Source organism: Schistocerca cancellata, chromosome 12, assembly GCF_023864275.1.
Source record: "Schistocerca cancellata isolate TAMUIC-IGC-003103 chromosome 12, iqSchCanc2.1, whole genome shotgun sequence".
NCBI lineage: Eukaryota > Metazoa > Arthropoda > Insecta > Orthoptera > Acrididae > Schistocerca > Schistocerca cancellata.
The window spans coordinates 24,022,919-24,042,741 of record NC_064637.1 but is presented as its reverse complement, the minus strand read 5'-3'; the positions used below and the strand labels follow the sequence as shown (position 1 = coordinate 24,042,741).

Sequence of the window (19,823 nt, the reverse complement as noted above, 5' to 3'; positions counted from 1 at the left end):
GAAACAGACTGTTACAACTGCCGCCATATCGGTACAAAAAGAGCAGAGAGTAAATTTAACTTCCATTCTGTCTGAATCGTTTAGATGTGTCAGTGCTGGTTTGTTGCAAACAATAAACGACTTTCACAAATCTTGAGAAACTAGATATGCTAACTTCTTATGGAGAATGCGGAAGGAAAGCGAATGGAACGGTAGGTACGTACAAATGTACACAGACAGGCAGTGTCCTACAAGAATAACAATTCAGCGAACCTGCAAAAAGTTGTTATCGGAATGGCATTGGAATGCTAAACAGAGAGAAGGAAGTCAGTCTGCAAAGACCTTCCAGTGTTATTGGAAGAGGTTCATTTAGCTACAAGGATGGGTGTATTCCGCCAGCAACATTGTCCTCCTACACAGTCTTATCGCCAGGTGGCACTCAATCTGCACCCGACAATTTCCGGAAAATGCATCACCAGAAATTGTCATATTTCGTATTCAGCAAGGTCCCTGACTGAAACGTGGAATCTGCAAAGAAAGCCGGCCGTTGTGGCCGAGCGGTTCTGGGCGCTTCAGTCTGGAACCGCGCGACCGCTACGGTCGCACGTTCGAATCCTGCCTCGGGCATGGATGTGTGTGATGTCCTTAGGTTAGGTAGGTTTAAGTAGTTCTAAGTTCTAGGGGACTGATGACCTCAGATGTTAAGTCCCATAGTGCTGACAGCCATTTGAACCATTTTTTCTGCAAAGAAAAGTAGGCACAGTAGACCAATTGATCTCGTTACAGAACGTCGACATCAGAAGAACTGCATTTGGTGTCAGGAGAATTCGAAAGGGCATTAAAGTAGAGGGTGGAACTCATAAACGTAAACTTTGAGCTAAGTAATTTGCCTTTGTTTAGCACCTTCTGAAAGTAGTTTTTTTTTTGTTTCACTCTAATATCCGTGCCTCTGTAACCAATAAAATCTGCACACATGTCATAAGGAATTCCTTACTGCAATTAGTCTATACTGCCACCTACAACAATATTTCCCGTACCTGCTGAAGTAAGCGGTATAACTCACAATTAGGCAGGCAAGGATTGCCATTCCAATGCATTTTTTGCTGACATCGTGTCTTGATAAGACAAAGCGGGGAGACATTATATGAGACATTCACACAGCTAGTGATGTGCTAGAGTAGATTTAATTCCAAAGTAAAACACAACACCCTATTCCGAAGAGAAAAGTAACTTGTACTTGCCGGCCGGGGTGGCCGAGCGGTTCTAGACGTTACAGTCTGGAACCGTGCGACCGCTATGGTCGCAGGATCGAATCCTGCTTCGGGCAGGGATGTGGGTGATGTCCTTAGGTTAGCTAGGTTTAAATAGTTCTAAGTTCTAGGGGACTGATGACCTCAGAAGTTAAGTCTCACAGTGCTCAGAGCCATTTAACCATAACTTGTACTTTACTGAATGACGCAACAACGAAACCGAGTGCCTTCAGCAGTTGTTTCTGTGACGGTAAGTAGTGCTCAGACATGCAAGAACGGAAATTATTCGACGATGGGTCACTGTGCTGCTTCGGTAGGTACGTTACACCATGTTCGATAAAGGAGATCGATACAGCCCCAGACAGCTAAGTAATGCACAAAATACGAGCGTATGAAATATCAGACCAATTGTGTTATTTGATTCTAGCAAACACAACATACCATTCTCAACGGAGAGAAGTCTTCGGGTGTAAAAGTAAATTCGGGCGTACCCCAAAGGATTGTAATAGGACTATTACACTGAAGCGCCAAAGAAACAGATGTAAACATGCGTGTTCAAATACAGCGATACGTAAACAGGCAGAATACGGCGCTGCGGTCGGCAACGCCTACACTCCTGGAAATTGAAATAAGAACACCGTGAATTCATTGTCCCAGGAAGGGGAAACTTTATTGACACATTCCTGGGGTCAGATACATCACATGATCACACTGACAGAACCACAGGCACATAGACACAGGCAACAGAGCATGCACAATGTCGGCACTAGTACAGTGTATATCCACCTTTCGCAGCAATGCAGGCTGCTATTCTCCCATGGAGACGATCGTAGAGATGCTGGATGTAGTCCTGTGGAACGGCTTGCCATGCCATTTCCACCTGGCGCCTCAGTTGGACCAGTGTTCGTGCTGGACGTGCAGACCGCGTGAAACGACGCTTCATCCAGTCCCAAACATGCTCAATGGGGGACAGATCCAGAGATCTTGCTGGCCAGAGTAGTTGACTTACACCTTCTAGAGCACGTTGGGTGGCACGGGATACATGCGGACGTGCATTGTCCTGTTGGAACAGCAAGTTCCCTTGCCGGTCTACGAATGGTAGAACGATGGGTTCGATGACGGTTTGGATGTACCTTGCACTATTCAGTGTCCCCTCGACGATCACCAGTGGTGTACGGCCAGTGTAGGAGATCGCTCCCCACACCATGATGCCGGGTGTTGGCCCTGTGTGCCTCGGTCGTATGCAGTCCTGATTGTGGCGCTCACCTGCACGGCGCCAAACACGCATACGACCATCATTGGCACCAAGGCAGAAGCGACTCTCATCGCTGAAGACGACACGTCTCCATTCGTCCCTCCATTCACGCCTGTCGCGACACCACTGGAGGCGGGCTGCACGATGTTGGGGCGTGAGCGGAAGACGGCCTGACGGTGTGCGGGACCGTAGCCCAGCTTCATGGAGACGGTTGCGAATGGTCCTCGCCGATACCCCAGGAGCAACAGTGTCCCTAATTTGCTAGGAAGTGGCGGTGCGGTCCCCTACGGCACTGCGTAGGATCCTACGGTCTTGGCGTGCATCCGTGCGTCGCTGCGGTCCGGTCCCAGGTCGACGGGCACGTGCACCTTCCGCCGACCACTGGCGACAACATCGATGTACTGTGGAGACCTCACGCCCCACGTGTTGAGCAATTCGGCGGTACGTCCACCCGGCCTCCCGCATGCCCACTATACGCCCTCGCTCAAAGTCCGTCAACTGCACATACGGTTCACGTCCACGCTGTCGCGGCATGCTACCAGTGTTAAAGACTGCGATGGAGCTCCGTATGCCACGGCAAACTGGCTGACACTGACGGCAGCGGTGCACAAATGCTGCGCAGCTAGCGCCATTCGACGGCCAACACCGCGGTTCCTGGTGTGTACGCTGTGCCGTGCGTGTGATCATTGCTTGTACAGCCCTCTCGCAGTGTCCGGAGCAAGTATGGTGGGTCTGACACACCGATGTCCATGTGTTCTTTTTTCCATTTCCAGGAGTGTATATAAGACAACAAGCGTCGGACGCGGCTGTTAGGTCGGCTACTGATGCTACAATCGCAGGTTACCAACATTTAAGTGGTGTTGTAGTCAGCGCACGAGGGATGGGATGGGACACAGCATCTCCGAGGTAGCGATGAAGTAGGGATTTTCCGTACGACCACTCCGAGAGTGTACCGAGAATATCAGGAATCCGGTAAAAACATTAAATCTCCGACATCGCTGCGGAAGGAAAAAGACCCAGAAAGAACGGGACCTACGACGACTGAGAATTGTTTAATGTGACAGAAGTGCAACCTTTCCGCAAATTGCTGCAGATTTCAATGCTGGGCCATCAAAAATTGTCAGCGTGCGAACCATTCGACGAAACATCGAGATGTGGGCTTTCGGAGCCAAAGGCACACTCTTGTAGCCTTGATGACTGCTTGCCCGGGCCCGTCAACACCGACATTGAACTCTCATGACTGGAAACATGTTGCCTCGTCAGACAAGTCTCGTATCGAATTTTTTTTTTTAAATGGCTCTGAGTACTATGGGACAAATTCTATCAGTCCCCTAGAACTTAGAACTATTTAAACCTAACTAACCCAAGGACATCGCACACATCCATGCCCGAGGCGGGATTCGAACCTGCGACCGTAGCGGTAGCGCGGTTCCAGACTGTAGCGCCTAGAAGCGCTCGGCTACCCCGAGGCATTAGGACAGTGATAGGTGGTAGTGACTATGAAAGGTGAGATGTGACCCATAGACAAATCTCCGTATGTCTTCCGCAGGTTATATGGTGATAAGTGAATTGTATCGAGTGGGTGGATGTGTACGGGTATGGTGACAAACTCATGAATCCATGGACTTTGCATGTCACTAAGGGACTGTTCAAGCTGGTGGAGGCTCTGTAATGGTGTGGGGCGTGTGTAGTTGGAGAGATGTCAGACCCGTGACACGTCTAGATAAGACTCTGACAGGTGACAGATACGTAAGCATCCTGTCTGATCATCTGCATCCATTCATGTCCATTGCGCATTCCGACAGACTTTGGTAATTCGAGCACGACAATGCGACACCTTACACGTTAAGAATTGCTACAGGGTGGCTCCAGGAACGCGCTCCTGAGTTTACTTCCGCTGGCCACCAAACTCCCCAGACATGAAATTTATTGAACGTATTTAGGATGCCTTTGAAGTGCTGTTCCGAAGAGTCGTCCACCCACTCGTAGTATTACTGATTTATGGACACCCCTGCAGGATTCATGGCTTGAGTTCCCTTTCATGGCTCCACTTCGCTCCAGCACTACTTCGAACATTAGTCGAGTCCATGTATGTCGTGTTGCGACCCTTCTGCGAGCTCACGGGGGCCCTACACGACGTTAGGCAGATGTACCAGTTTCTTTCGCTCTTCAGTGTACTTTTCACAACACGAGGTGCATTCAAGTTCTAAGGCCTCCGATTTTTTTTTCCCAATTAACTAATCACCCGAAATCGATGAAACTGGCGTTACTTCTCGACGTAATCGCCCTGCAGACGTACACGTTTTTCACAACGCTGACGCCATGATTCCATGGCAGCGGCGAAGGCTTCTTTAGGAGTCTGTTTTGACCACTGGAAAATCGCTGAGGCAATAGCAGCACGGCTGGTGAATGTGCGGCCACGGAGAGTGTCTTTCATTGTTAGAAAAAGCCAAAAGCCACTAGGAGCCAGGTCAGGTGAGTAGGGAGCGTGAGGAACCACTTCAAAGTTGTTATCACGAAGAAACTGTTGCGTAACGTTAGCTCGATATGCGGATGCGTTGCCTTGGTGAAACAGCACACGCGCAGCCCTTCCCGGACGTTTTTGTTGCAGTGCAGGAAGGAATTTGTTCTTCAAAACATTTTCGTAGAATGCACCTGTTACCGTAGTGCCCTTTGGAACGCAATGGGTAAGGATTACGCCCTCGCTGTCCCAGAACATGGACACCATCATTTTTTCAGCACTGGCAGTTACCCGAAATTTTTTTGGTGGCGGTGAATCTGCGTGCTTCCATTGAGCTGACTGGCGCTTTGTTTCTGGATTGAAAAATGGCATCCACGTCTCATCCATTGTCACAACCGACGAAAAGAAAGTCCCATTTGTGCTGTCATTGCGCGTCAAAATTGCTCGGCAACATGCCACACGGGCAGCCGTGTGGTCGTCTGTCAGCATTCGTGGCACCCACCTGGATGACACTTTTCGCATTTTCAGGTCGTCATGCAGGATTGTGTGCACAGAACCCACAGAAATGCCAACTCTGGAGGCGATCTCTTCAACAGTCATTCGGCGATCCGCCAAAACAATTCTCTCCACTTTCTCGATCGTGTCGTCAGACCGGCTTGTGCGAGCCCCAGGTTGTTTCGGTTTGTTGTCACACGATGTTCTGCCTTCGTTAAACTGTCGCACCCACAAACGCACTTTCGACACAACCATAACTCCATCACCACGTCTCCTTCAACTGTCGATGAATTTCAGTTGGTTTCACACCACGCAAATTCAGAAAACGAATGATTGCACGCTGTTCAAGTAAGGAAAACGTCGCCATTTTAAGTATTTAAAACAGTTCTCATTCTCGCCGCTGGCGGTAAAATTCCATCTGCCGTACGGTGCTGCCATCTCTGGGACGTATTGACAATGAACGCGGCCTCATTTTAAAACAATGCGCATGTTTCTATCTCTTTCTAGTCCGGAGAAAAAAAATCGGAGGCCTTAGAACTTGAATGCACCTCGTATATACGGAGTGTTACGGGTGTAATTGCAGATATTGTTATCATAGGTACCTTAATACCTACCAACTTCAGTGTGTTAGCTGTTTTTTCTTTGCATGTAACAGTCTTCCGGCAAAAATGTCACGTACTTTATTACCTGATGTTTCCTGCACGATCATAATTGCACCACTGCGTGGAGTATACTGGAAGTTGTTTTGAATGCCAACGTCTTTCCTGCACCTTATTAGGTATGCTAATGTCTTGCGTTTGTGATGTTGCCGTGCTTTTTCTACAACTCGTATTCGAGCTGTGCTAAGCCTGCATAGCCACTAATGTACGTGTACTTGCATTGTCAAGTACTCTAAAGGAGCGTGGCGAAGTGTGTTTGCGAGTGTCGCCATCGATATGCCGTACATCGAGATAATAAGGACGTTCTGTTAAAATTAAACAGATGGAAAGATAAATTTTGGTCAGTGTACAATGCTGAAACTAGAATGGAAGAGAATCTCACAGTTCACACCTTGTACAGTCGTGGACAAAACGAGCGAGACTCCGCGCCTTTTTGTTTTGCTGATCCGCACGGCTTTAAAGTCTGCTACACAGCATGACAGGCAAGGCGACGAATTGCTACCAACATACTACGCACAGGCGTGAAACTGAAAAACAATGGGCTGAACTTTGTCAGACTGTTAGCAATCATGTGTAAGACTATATTAATGCTGATTAGTGTGTTAAACACAACCATAAATGTAAGATATAAATGAAAGAAGAAACGCTAATTAGTATGAACTGTACTAATAAAAATGAATTTCTTTCACCACCAAGGGACCGTATACCGCAGGAAGTGCGATACATTTCCGCTTATTAGGTCTACCTGTACTCGAGGTAAATGGGTTTTAAGGGTTGGGTAGACAGATAACGGTCAAGAAAGTGCGACTAGTAGGGTTCCATTTTAACCGATTTAGGTGACGAAATCCTAACAACGAAAATAGCTACGACCGTTACTGAAGATGAGGGCCGCATAAATAATTCCCCCTACTCTTTATTCGAAATGTTGTAGTTGCAGTCGATACATCAGCATATTGATCGTAGCTACGCTTTCGATCCAAATCACGTTTACACGAATGCGAATAAAATACATTTGTGTATACACGTGGTAATTCAGATCCCAGTATTAATGCCACCGCGTTTTAGAAGTGCGAGCATTCCCATTGCTAGCTAGCTTAAGAAACACTTCGGCTAATGAACGTTTTCTGGCTGTGGCGAGTCTAATGGAGAATTCGAAACATTGTAGAAAACGTTTGGAGCTATGTAGCCGTTTATTTCCCGGGGTGGTGCAGAATTATTCTACTAAATTTACTCGCTAATAACAGTAATTTTTTATTTCGACAAACATCCCGAATGATTGTCACATAAGCGGTGACATAAAGGTAGAAAATTCATGTTTTTGATTCCAGAAAGCTCTATGCAACAGAAACTGCAGATCATTTTGCCATTTTCAGTGCGGAATTGCCGGATTATTCATGTGTGGGGTAATAATAGAGAGCTGTTTGCCTGGGTTGTCTGCTAGAGTAGTGAAAGGTGTTTTCGGTTCTAATCTCGATGGAGGCAGATAGACTATCAGTAAAGCAATTGTAAGAAATTCTCGTGCCCTACCCCCCTCCCCCCAATACGTTTTATTGCTACCTTTATTATGTACCGGCGCACTGTGGATGTAAATATGAACATCTTGTAGAATTTCATACTTGTTACTGCCTACTTTTTCCTCTTCTGTCAATAAATGAATTGACTTAACTGTGGCAATGAATGGTTTTTAACTGAATTTCGTTATGAATCTTCACGCATTGCTAAATTTACAAACTTTCATGGTAGGTCAGCAACAGTAATCCAGTATGACTGGTCTGAACGTTGTCACAGACCGTTTTGCGGCCGAATGCGCATAATATTTTGCTAATTCGTAACCATCTTGGGTACTTTGTCTTACTAAAATAGTTATGTTATCTCGATAAGCGGAAATTCATTTTTATTAGTACAGTTCATACTAATTAGCGTTTCTTCTTTCATTTATATCTTACATTTACGTGTTGTGTTTAACACACTAATCAGCATTGATATAGTCTTACACATGATTGCTAACAGTCTGACAAAGTTCAGCCCATAGTTTTTCAGTTTCACGCCTGTGCATAGATAGTATGTTGGTAGGACTTCGTCGCCTTGCCTGTTATGCTGTGTAGCAGACTTTAAAGCTATGCGGATCAGCATAACGAAAAGGCGAGGGGTCTCGCTAGTTTTGTCCACGACTGTACATACACATTTTGTTCAGCGTTGCATATCATTGTACTACTTTTTTCTTGTATTCCAGCAGAGGGCATTGTTTTTTTGTGTCTCTGAACACAACAAGTGCTCAATGCAGTTCAGTTCTGTTGTATTCTTATTTTATTTTTACACACCGATTTTAATTTCATTATTCTCTTTGCAGCTGTTCTGTATTAACATTATGTCTTTCTTATCTTGATGTACTGCATATGTAAGGCAGCACCTAATCTGCTTGCCCACACTCGCTTATACAAGGTATCTTGGGTATTGGTGAAGATGTTTGTATGGTTCAAATGGCTCTGAGCACAATGGGACTTAACATCTGAGGTCATCAGTCCCCTAGAACTTAGAACTACTTAAACCTAACTAACCTAAGGACAACACACACATCCATGCCCGAGGCAGGATTCGAACCCGCGACCGTAGCGGTAGCGCGGTTCCAGAATGCAGCGCCTAGAACCGTTGTTTGATGTTTGTATGTATGGTACTTTTTAATACATACAAAAATCACTGTGTCGGCTGTTTTTTCTCTGTGCCAGTCTTCCCACAGACTACTACGTGAAGTTTTTTGCATGGTCATAACTTCACACTTAAATGGATTACGCCTTTTAGTATTGACTAACCGTTTCGCGTTCACGCGACCACACTTCGTATACCTGACCTCCTGCGCATGGGAAGATAAGCATTAATGGCTCGCACTGGTTACATGTTCTTGGAGATACTAACCAACCTAAAAACATACGACTCCTAATAGGTATGATTACTGTCCTACAAATGAAGTAAGTACTGTTCAGTACACAGTCCTTAGTCACTAAATATATCTGCATATCTGGACTTGCAGCCCTAACAGCCTCCAGATATGTGACCGAGTACATAATATCGGAAGTTCCATGGGGCTGTCCGATGATGATGCTGTTATATACAGGAAAGTCACAATGATAGAAAACTGTAGCGAAATGCAGGAGACGTGCACAGCATCGACGCTTGGTGCAGGCAGTAGCAATTGACCCTCAGCATAAACAAATATAATATATTGCATATACAGAGATAGAAATACCCATTATTGTATGATTACACGACTGCAGAACAATCACTTGAAGCAGTTACTTCAATAAAATATCTAGGAGTATGCGTATGGTGCAATAAAAAGTGGAGCGACCGCACAAAATTAATCGCCGGTAAAGCAGACGTCAGACACGGCTTCGTTTGTACAATCGTCAGGGAATGTAACCCATCAACAAAGGAAGAGGCTTACAAAACATTCGTTCGTCCATTACATGAATACTGCTCGTGAGTAAAGGATCTGTACCAGATAGGACTGATGGAGGGAATAGAAAAGATCCAAAGAAGAGCTGCACGTTTCGTTACAAGTTCATTGAATAATTGCGAAAGCATCACGGAGATGCTCGGTCAATTCCAGCGGCAGACGCTGTAAGAGAGGCTTTCTGCATCGCTGTGTAGTTTACCGTTAAAGTTCCCGGATCGTTTGATTCTAGGAGAGTCACGCTCATCTCACGAAAAGGCCAAGAAGATAAAATTAGACCTTCGAGGCCATACGGAGAAGCTCAACAGCAACCATTCTCCACACGAATCTTTCCCAACTGTAACGGAAAAGGAGGGAAGTGACAGCGGTGTACGAACTACTCTCCACCACACCGTACGTTGGCTTGTGGAGTTCAGATGTAGAGGTAATAACAGAGGTGCCTCAATCATTAGTAGTATTCACATAGAATACAGATTTTTAAATCTTGTAGGACAGTGATAGGAGCTAGTGACTATGTAAGGTGAGACGTGATACACAGACGAATCTCCATACGTCGTCCGCAGGTGATATGGTTATTTGTGAGTGCGGACGTCACGCCCAGTAACGTCTCAGATTCTGTCCTTGATTCATGGACTGTTATCCTGTTGGAAGATGTCACCACAATACAGTAAGACATCAAGTATGAAAGGACACTGGTGGTCTGCAATAACGTTCACACAGCAGAAAGCAGCCATGAAACCCTCTGTTACTATCCGTATAAGCCCAGGATACTGTCCACAATAGCATTATAGTACTGCCCCCGTCCAACACTGGTCCATGGCTTGGTGCATCTTTTGAACAGACCTGTGTAATTGCTTCCCAATTACACCTACATATAGAGATTAGTTTTAGTGCTTCCATCTTGTTTTGACTGCTCCTAAAACAAGTGGTGCTACAGAAGAATGTTGAATATTATATGGAAAGACCGAGTACCTAATGAGGAGGTACTGAATGTAATTGGGGAGGCAAAAAATTTACTTCAGAGATGGCACCTATTGAGACCCACATGTGATATGTCCATTGACGGCAGATCAACTGAACCTACTGACACCAGATATCAGCTTTCACATTTGTGTGATGAGCACAAACTAAAAGTGCCCCACAACGTTCCACATTAGGACCACTTCTCTTTTTCCTTGGTACGTACCTCCTACTGAGAACTTAGAGTGATACATATTTTGGTAGCAGGTCAAATGTACCTACTGACACTAGAACCGAAACATACGACACGGTATATGATGTCATACTTGCGTAAACAAAAAGAGAACAGAACACTGACAAAATCTGTTCATATCTACATTCATCATCATCCTCATGAAGATTATCATCTGCATGCTTCCCCATTACACCTATATCTAGAGATTAGTTTAAGTACTTCCATCTGGCTTTGACTGCCCTTAAAAACTGTGGTGCTACAGAAGAATGTTGAAGATTATATGGAAAGATCGAGTACCTAATGAGGAGGTACTGAATATAATTGGGGAGACAAAATTTGTTGCACAATGTGACTAAAAGAAGAAATCGGTCGATAGGACACATTGAGACATCAAGGGATCAACAGTTTAGTACAAAAGGGTGAGCAGAGGAGATAAAATCGTAAAGGGAGAACACAAGATGAATAAAGTAAGGAGATACTGGAGGATGTGGGCTGTGGTAGTTATTAAGAGATGAAGGAGCTTGCACAAGACTAGCACCGAGATCTGAATCATACCAGTCCACACCAGTCTAGAATCTATTTAATTTATGAAAAAATGAATGAGCTGTTACGTTTTAAACTTTATGTTTAGAAAAAATCAAAGTTTGTAGTTAATTATCTCAATTTTTACCACAGTTTTAATAGATTTGGAAAATTCTAGAATTTCATACACCTGTAAGTATGGTTTGTATGCTGTGCAAAATTCATCGAACAGTCTCTCTTACTTATGAAGAAAAGTGTACCTATAGCAACAAATGCAGCCAATAGTAAGTGAAAAAATGATGAAATTACACATGTAAAAAAATTATTTTTTTATGTTTTTGAACTTCCGCTGCTACGAGTGTGAATCCTGAATCCTTCCTGGTCGTATTGACAAAGTTTTATGAATTTATTTGTAAAAGTATAGACTGTGCAAATTAAAATGTCCTGTGGTGCCTCTCCTGCTCCAAGTTTGACGTCCTACACCCCTTAAATATTAAACGTCTCTGCAGTACCCCATGAAGTGAGGGCGGGTCCCTTGGTGTTATTTATGAGGAGTAGGGTATATGCTGACCTTGAGTTTCATTCTTCTACCACGATCATCATACAAGACAAAAATTTCACTACACCACTCACTATACATATATGTAGTATTACAAATATTGTAATGGAGCATGTTGCAAATAGCGAAACAAATAATCAAAACATACTCACTGTCTGAAGGGATCGGTAGTAGGTTATATGCAACAAGTAATAATATAAGTGGTCCAAATGTAAAGCCCTATGTGATATGGATTGGTGAAAATCAGTATCTGGTATTGGAAGGCTCAGTAGATGCACTACCTAAAGTAGTCGGCAGTAGCTGATCTGCACAAAGTAACAAGACAAGTGATCCAAATGTCGAAGCTTGTGGGACGCTGTTAAGCGTTACTCACCTTGGATTGGTCAAAACTGACGTCCAGTTTGGGTAGTGTTGTGTACATAGTTCCGTGTAGTCACTGTGTACACAACTTTCCCACTAGAGCGCGCCCCGCTAATCACAACAGCGCAGGCGCAGGCGTCTCTGCACTACGAGATGGCGCTGCCTTAGAGACGGACCAAACTCTGCTTCCGCCGATCTGCGTATTAATATGTAACGCAGCCAGTGAGATTGCTGCTTACGTAAGAACCTTTTCTCCTCGCAGATCACACTAGCGCAGTGATACCTGAACGCACGAGGTATTGTAACGAGTGTACAGACCTCCGATTAGTCAGTCTGCACCAGCCTGCACCAGTCTGCGTTAGTCTGCACTAGTCTGTACGAGTTCTACATTTGTCTGTACCAGTCTATAGTCAAGTTTCAGTCTGTGCCTAATAAGATTACCATATTCCTGTACATAGCCATGAAGATAAATGTATAGACACTTTTGTCAAGTATCAGAGATATATGTGAGAATAAGATTAACGTACCAATACCAAAGGAACTTCAGATTGTCAATTGTAAACAGCATCCAGAACCAAGTTAAGTAATTTTTATGCTTGTTATTATTTTAATAAATGTGTGTGAAAATTAATCAAGTTCTGTTTAAAGTGGGTCACCATCAATCTGCTACTCTAAGCGTGCAAGTGGCATTTTTTATCGTCTGACCTAATGGCAGAAGATAAACACGCCACGATAAGACCATGAGACATATTGCTGACACTCGCCTACTTCGTTAGAGCGACAATCCAAATAATCTGATGGTGTGTGTACCGAAGGTCTTACAGTACGCACACCACAGGTAGGTTCAATAGAGTCCAAAGAAGAGGAGGAGATTCGTATTTAACGTCCTTTCAGCAAGGAGATCGTTAGAGATGGAGCACAATCTCAGATTAGGGAAGGGCAGGAAAGGGGATCGGCTGTGAACTTTCAGCATTTGGCTGACGCTATTTAAGGAAATTACGGAGAACCCAAAGCAGGATGGCTGGATACTGGTTTGAACCATTGTCCTCGCGTGCTAAGCGCTGTGCTACGTCGGTTGGTCGCTGTCTGGAGGTATCTGTGAGTCATCAGTAGGCGGTATACGCCAAATCATAATAGAAGAGGTCCAAATGTATAGCCATGGCGGACAATGTTAAGCAGTACTCACTGAGGACTGGTTAAAGCCGACATCCAGTGTTGGTGGATTCAACAGACTTGGTGTCGGATGTGGTACACTGTACACCGAGAAGCTACAAGCGGTCTGGGTACGGGAGCCTGCGGGCTCGACTCACCGTGCATGGGCCCGATGATGACGCAGCAGCAGAGCATGAGCATGGCGACGCGCATGCGCCGCTCCTTGTTGCCGTGCCGGAAGGCGACGCGGAACGTCCGCGCGACGTGTCGCACGTCCAGCAGGTCGCTGATGCCGGCCATGCACCGCCGCAGCGGGGGGCTCTTCTGCGGCGCCGTCTGCTGCTGCTGCTGTTTCTCCGGCTTCTCGTCGGCGGCCGCTGGTGTGTCGCGGGGCTGTGGGGGCGGAAGCAGGCATTCTTAGGCTACACGCGCATCAGCGATTTTTCGGTCAGCCGGTCGGTCCCGAGGGGACCTGCCCGGTATTCGTATAGCGGGATGTGGAAAACCGCCTAAAAACCACAGCCAGGCTGGCTGGCACATCAGCACTCGACTGATAGCGATCAGCGTCCGCCCCCGGTAGCCAAGTGGTACCGGCACGGCACGAACAAAAACGAACAAAATAAGATTAAAATAAAAAGTCAATGCACGTCGGCAAGGCAGCTCAGCTTGTTCGGTCAGAGAGCTGCTCGCCCTCTGTAATAAAAAAAACTGAGTAAAGGGATCAACGATCTACTTGAACGCATGTGACGTCCGCCCAGACCAAATTAAAAAAAAAAAAAAAAAGTGTGGTCAGCGCGACAGAATGCCAATCCTACGGGCCCGGGTTCGATACCCGGCTGGGTCGGAGATTTTCTTCGCTGAGGCACTGGGTGTTGTGTTGTCCTAATCATCATCATTTCATCCCCATCGACGCGCAAGTAGCTGAAGTGGCGTCAAATCGAAAGACCTGCACGTGGCGAACGGTCTACCCGACGGGAGGCCCTAGTCACACGACGATTTTTATAGCGAGCAGCGCGCTTTTGTACACCGGTCGACACATCTGCGTCCATATTACTGATTTATTAATCAGTCGGCAGAACTCTCGCAAGTAAGTGGAGAATATCACGCCGGTACCTCAACAGAAAGCTCGATTTTTCTAACAGCATTATAACACACACACACACACACACACACACACACACACACACACACTCACATACACACACACATGCACTGGACCAGGATTGGAACACATGTTTCCCACTTATGTGAGTGGTCACCTTGACTGCCTCGGACATCTGTGCACATTTCCCCCTCCAATCCGAATTCCGAGCCTGTTACTCAATACTTCTTGCCTGTGTGCATCCATACTGAAACAATGGATCATTAGTAACACACACACACACACACACACACACACACACACACACACACACACAGACACTAGGTACTGCGACTGAGAGGTTCGTGGGAGGGTTTTACATATACAGGGTGAGTCACCTAACATTACAGCTGCATATATTTCGTAAACCACATCAAATACTGACGAACCGATTCCACAGACCGAAGGTGAGGAGAGGGGCTAGTGTAATTGGTTAATACAAACCATAAAAAAATACACGGAAGTATGTTTTTAAACACAAACCTACGTTTTTTAAATGGAACCCCGTTACTTTTGTTAGCACATCTGAACATATAAACAAATACGTAATCTGTGCCGTTGGTTGCATTGTAAAATGTTAATTACATCCGGAGATATTGTAACCTAAAGTTGACGCTTGAAACCTCCGACGTTCAGTTGCGTGGTGTAACAAACAGCTGCAACATACATCGCGTTTCTACAGAATGATCTGCCAACGTTGCTCGAATATGTCCCACTGGAAACGCGTCGACGTATGTGGTATCAGCATGATGGTGCACCTGCACATTCCGCAATTAACACTAGGCTGACCCTTGACAGGATGTTCGACGGGCGTTTCATAGGACGTGGAGGACGCATAAATTGGCCAGCCCGTTCTCCTGATCTTACACCTCTGGACTTCTTTCTCTGGGGTACGTTAAAGGAGAATGTGTACCGTGATGTGCCTACAACCCCAGAGTATATGAAACAACGTATTGCGGCAGCCTGCGGCGACATTACACCAGATGTACTGCGGCGTGTAAGACATTCATTACGCCAGAGATTGCAATTGTGTGCAGCAAATGATGGCCACCACATTGAACATCTATTGGCCTGACACGTCGGGACACTGTTCTACTCCGTAATTGAAAACGGAAACCACGTGTGTACGTGTACCTCACCCCTCATGGTAATGTACATGTGCGTCAGTGAAGAAGAACAATAAAAAGGTGTTAGCATGTGGACGTAATGTGCTGTTCCAGTCTCTTCTGTACCTAAGGTCCATCACCGTTCCCTTTGGATCCCTACGTAATTCGGTGCTCTCCGATACACACGATCGAACAGCGGAGGAGTGGTACTCAAGCGTCAACTTTACGTTATAATATCTCCGGATGTAATTAACATTTTACATTGCAACGAACGCCACTGACTACGTATTTGTTTATATGATCAGATGTGCTACCAAAACTAACAGGGTTCCATTTAAAAAAAAAGGTAAGTTTGTGTTAAAAAACATACTTCCGTGCATTTTTATGGTTTGTATTAACCAATTACACTAGCCCCTCTCCTCACGTTCAGTCTGTGTAATCGATTCGTCATTATTTGATGTGGTTTACGAAATATATCCAGCGGTAATGTTAGGTGACTCACCCTGTATATAATACTGTGCTGTATATACAGGGTGTTACAAAAAGGTACGGCCAAAGCTTCAGGAAACATTCCTCATACACAAAGAAAGAAAATATGTTTTGTGGACATGTGTCTGGAAACGCTTCATTTCCATGCTAGAGCTCATTTTAGTTTCGTCAGTATGTACTGTACTTCCTCGATTCACCGCAGGTTGGCGCAATTGAAAGAAGGTAATGTTGACTTCGGTGCTTGTGTTGACATGCGACTCATTGCTCTACAGTACTGGCATCAAGCACATCAGTACGTAGCATCAACAGGTTAGTGTTCATCACGAACGTGGTTTTGCAGTCAGTGCAATGTTTACAAATGCGGAGTTGGCAGATGCCCATTTGATGTATGGATTAGCACGGGGCAATAGCCGTGGCGCGGTACGTTTGTATCGAGACAGATTTCCAGAACGAAGGTGTCCCGGTAGGAAGACGTTCGAAGCAATTGATCGGCGTCTTAGGGAGCACGGAACATTCCAGCCTATGACTCGCGACTGGGGAAGACCTAAGACACCTGCAATGGACGAGGCAATTCTTCGTGCAGTTGACGATAACTCTAATGTCAGCGTCAGAGAAGTTGCTGATGTACAAGGTAACGTTGACCACGTCACTGTATGGAGAGTGCTACGGGAGAACCAGTTGTTTCCGTACCGTCTACAGCGTGTGCAGGCACTATCAGCAGCTGATTGGCCTCCACGAGTACACTTCTGCGAATGGTTCATCCAACAATGTATCAATCCTCATTTCAGTGCAAATGTTCTCTTTACGAATAAGGCTTCATTCCAACGTGATCAAATTGTAAATTTTCACAATCAATATATGTGGGCTGACGAGAATCCGCACGCAATTGTGCAATCACGTCATCAACACAGATTTTCTGTGAACGTTTGTGCAGGCATTGTTGGTGATGTCTTGATTGGGCCCCATGTTCTTCCAGCTACGCTCAATGGAGCACGTTACCATGATTTCATACGGGATACTCTACCTGTGCTGCTAGAAGATGTGCCTTTACAAGTACGACACAACATGTGGTTCATGCACGATGGAGCTCCTGCACATTTCAGTCGAAGTGTTCTTACGCTTCTCAACAACAGATTCGGTGACCGATGGATTGGTAAAGACGGACCAATTCCATGGCCTCCACGCTCTCCTGACCTCAACCCTCTTGACTTTCATTTACGGGGGCTCTTGTCTACGCAACCCCGGCACCAAATGTAGAGACTCTTCGTGCTCGTACTGTGGACGGCTGTGATACAATACGCCATTCTCCAGGGCTGCATCAGCGCATCAGGGATTCCATGCGACGGGGGGTATCCTCGCTAACGGAGGACATTTTGAACATTTCCTGTAACAAAGTGTTTGAAGTCACGCTGGTACGTTCTGTTGCTGTGTGTTTCCATTCCATGATTAATGTGATTTGAAGAGAAGTCATAAAATGAGCTCTAACATGGGAAGTAAGCGATTCCAGTCACATGCCCACATAACATATTTTCTTTCTTTGTGTATGGGGAATGTTTCCTGAAAGTGTGGCCGTACCTTTTTGTAACACCCTGTATATTCTATCGCTTATGCCTTTATCCTGCGTAGCGCAAGGTCGGCATTGTTAGAATCGGATTTGGCAAGGTTAAGATTAAGGGGTGCCCGGATGCCCCACCTGCCGCCATCCCCGCAGCCCCCGGGATGGAATAAGGGCATCCCAGCTGCCTGCGTCTAGTGTAATCCATGGAATAGTGCGAATGTGTACAGATGTCTGTGAGTGATGTAACTGCTGTGGGACGAGGGGACCAGGCCGGTATTCACCTAGCGGGATGTGGAAAACCGCCTGAGAACCATATCCAGGCTGGCCGGCAGACCTGCCCTCGTCGTTAATCCGCCGGACTGCTTCGATCCGAGGCCGACGCGCCTGCCCAAGTGCAGGAAGCAGCGCAGTAGCACTGCCCACTCACCCTGCGGGATATGTAATTCGTGCTCCAATTGATGTAATTATTAAACCGGGCTACTACACTATTTCCTGAATGCCAAACTCTTCATAAGTGCTTTCAATAAAATGCTGTTCATGTCTGTATAATGACGTCACTTCCCATGTAATTTTCGTAAGCTTAGTTGTCCTATCGTAACAATTTTTTATGCTTTCTGTCACTCACTCTCCTCAAAATGTATATGATAAAAATGTTTGGATTTTAGCAAAAATGGTTCAAATGGCTCTGAGCACTATGGGACTTAACATCTGTGGTCATCAGTCCCTTAGAACTTAGAACTACTTAAACCTAACTAACCTAAGGACATCACACACAACCATGCCCGAGGCAGGATTCGAACCTGCGACCGGAGCGGTCACGCGGTTCCAGACTGAAGCGCCTAGACCACACGGCCACACCGGCCGGCTGATTTTAACACGTGGTACAGTTACATCAGCTGTTTCTATGGCTATAGACTGCACGGTGTATCACTGCCATCAGGGGGTAGTTTTCTCAATTTGAATTCAAACATGAATTTTGCTCTGTCAGTTGCATGTTTATCCTTTACTGGTCACACAAGTCACATATAGTATGCATACTATTTTATATATGACAACAACAAATGGCTGTTTTTACGATAGTCAAAAAATGTTCAGATGTGTGTGAAATCTTATGGGACTTAACTGCTAAGGTCATCAGTCCCTAAGCTTACACACTACTTAACCTAAATTATCCTAAGGACAAACACACACACACCCATGCCCGAGGGAGAACTCGAACCTCCGCCGGGATCAGCCGCACAGTCCTTGATTGCAGCGCCTTACACCGCTCGGCTAATCCCGAGCGGCTTACGATAGTCAGTTTCAATTATGACTAAGCCTATTGGCGGCACATCATGATCAGCATGTAAAAGGGAAGTTTGGCTTATTTTAGTAATTGATAACTTTCGGGCTCTTCGAAATGTATCATTGCCCATGTTAGGCACTTGGCCAGTTTCCCACTCTGCTATGTTTTGCATGTGGCCCTTCAGCTTGAATTTATGATAACGAGTGGAAGTAATTTTATTGCGTATTGAGCGTTTGACTTCTACCTTCCGCAATTGCTGACTATTTTATTTGCGTGCGCGCGCGCGCGCGCGCACACACACACACACACACACACACACACACACACACACATACACACACACACACCACACACAGGTGTCGCTAGAGAAGTAATGACTAACGGGCTCGGAAGCTGCAGCATTAGAAAACTGCAGAGAAATGGAGGAAGATCTGCAGCGGATAGGCACTTGATGCAGGGCGTGGCAACTGACCCTTAACATAGACAAATGTAATGTATTGCGAATACATAGAAAGAAGGATCCTTTACTGTATGATTATATGATAGCAGTTACTTGTGTAAAATATCTGGGAGTATGCGTACGGAACGATTTGAAGTGGAATGATCATATAAAATTAATTGTTGGTAAGGCGGGTGCCAGGTTGAGATTCATTGGGAGGGTCCTTAGAAAACATAGTCCATCAACAAAGGAGGTGGCTTACAGAACACTCGTTCGGTATATACTTGAGTATTGCTCATCAGTGTGGGATCCGTACCAGGTCGGGTTGACAGAGGAGATAGAGAAGATCCAAAGAAGAGCGGCGCGTTTCGTCACAGGGTTATTTGGTAAGCGTGATAGCGTTACGGAGATGTTTAGCAAACTCAAGTGGGAGAGACTGAAAGAGAGGCGCTCTGCATCGCGGTGTA

At 45.6% G+C, this 19,823-nt stretch overlaps 1 protein-coding gene across 1 annotated transcript in view; it reads right to left on the bottom strand.

Moving 5' to 3' along the window:
- Positions 1 to 19,823, bottom strand: part of LOC126109840 (solute carrier family 46 member 3-like) — a 612,447-nt gene that overhangs the window by 186,357 nt on the left and 406,267 nt on the right. The window contains exon 4 of the mRNA XM_049914899.1: positions 13,497 to 13,731. Within this exon, the coding sequence (XP_049770856.1) occupies positions 13,497 to 13,731 (235 nt within the window). The remainder of the gene's footprint in view (positions 1 to 13,496; positions 13,732 to 19,823) is intronic.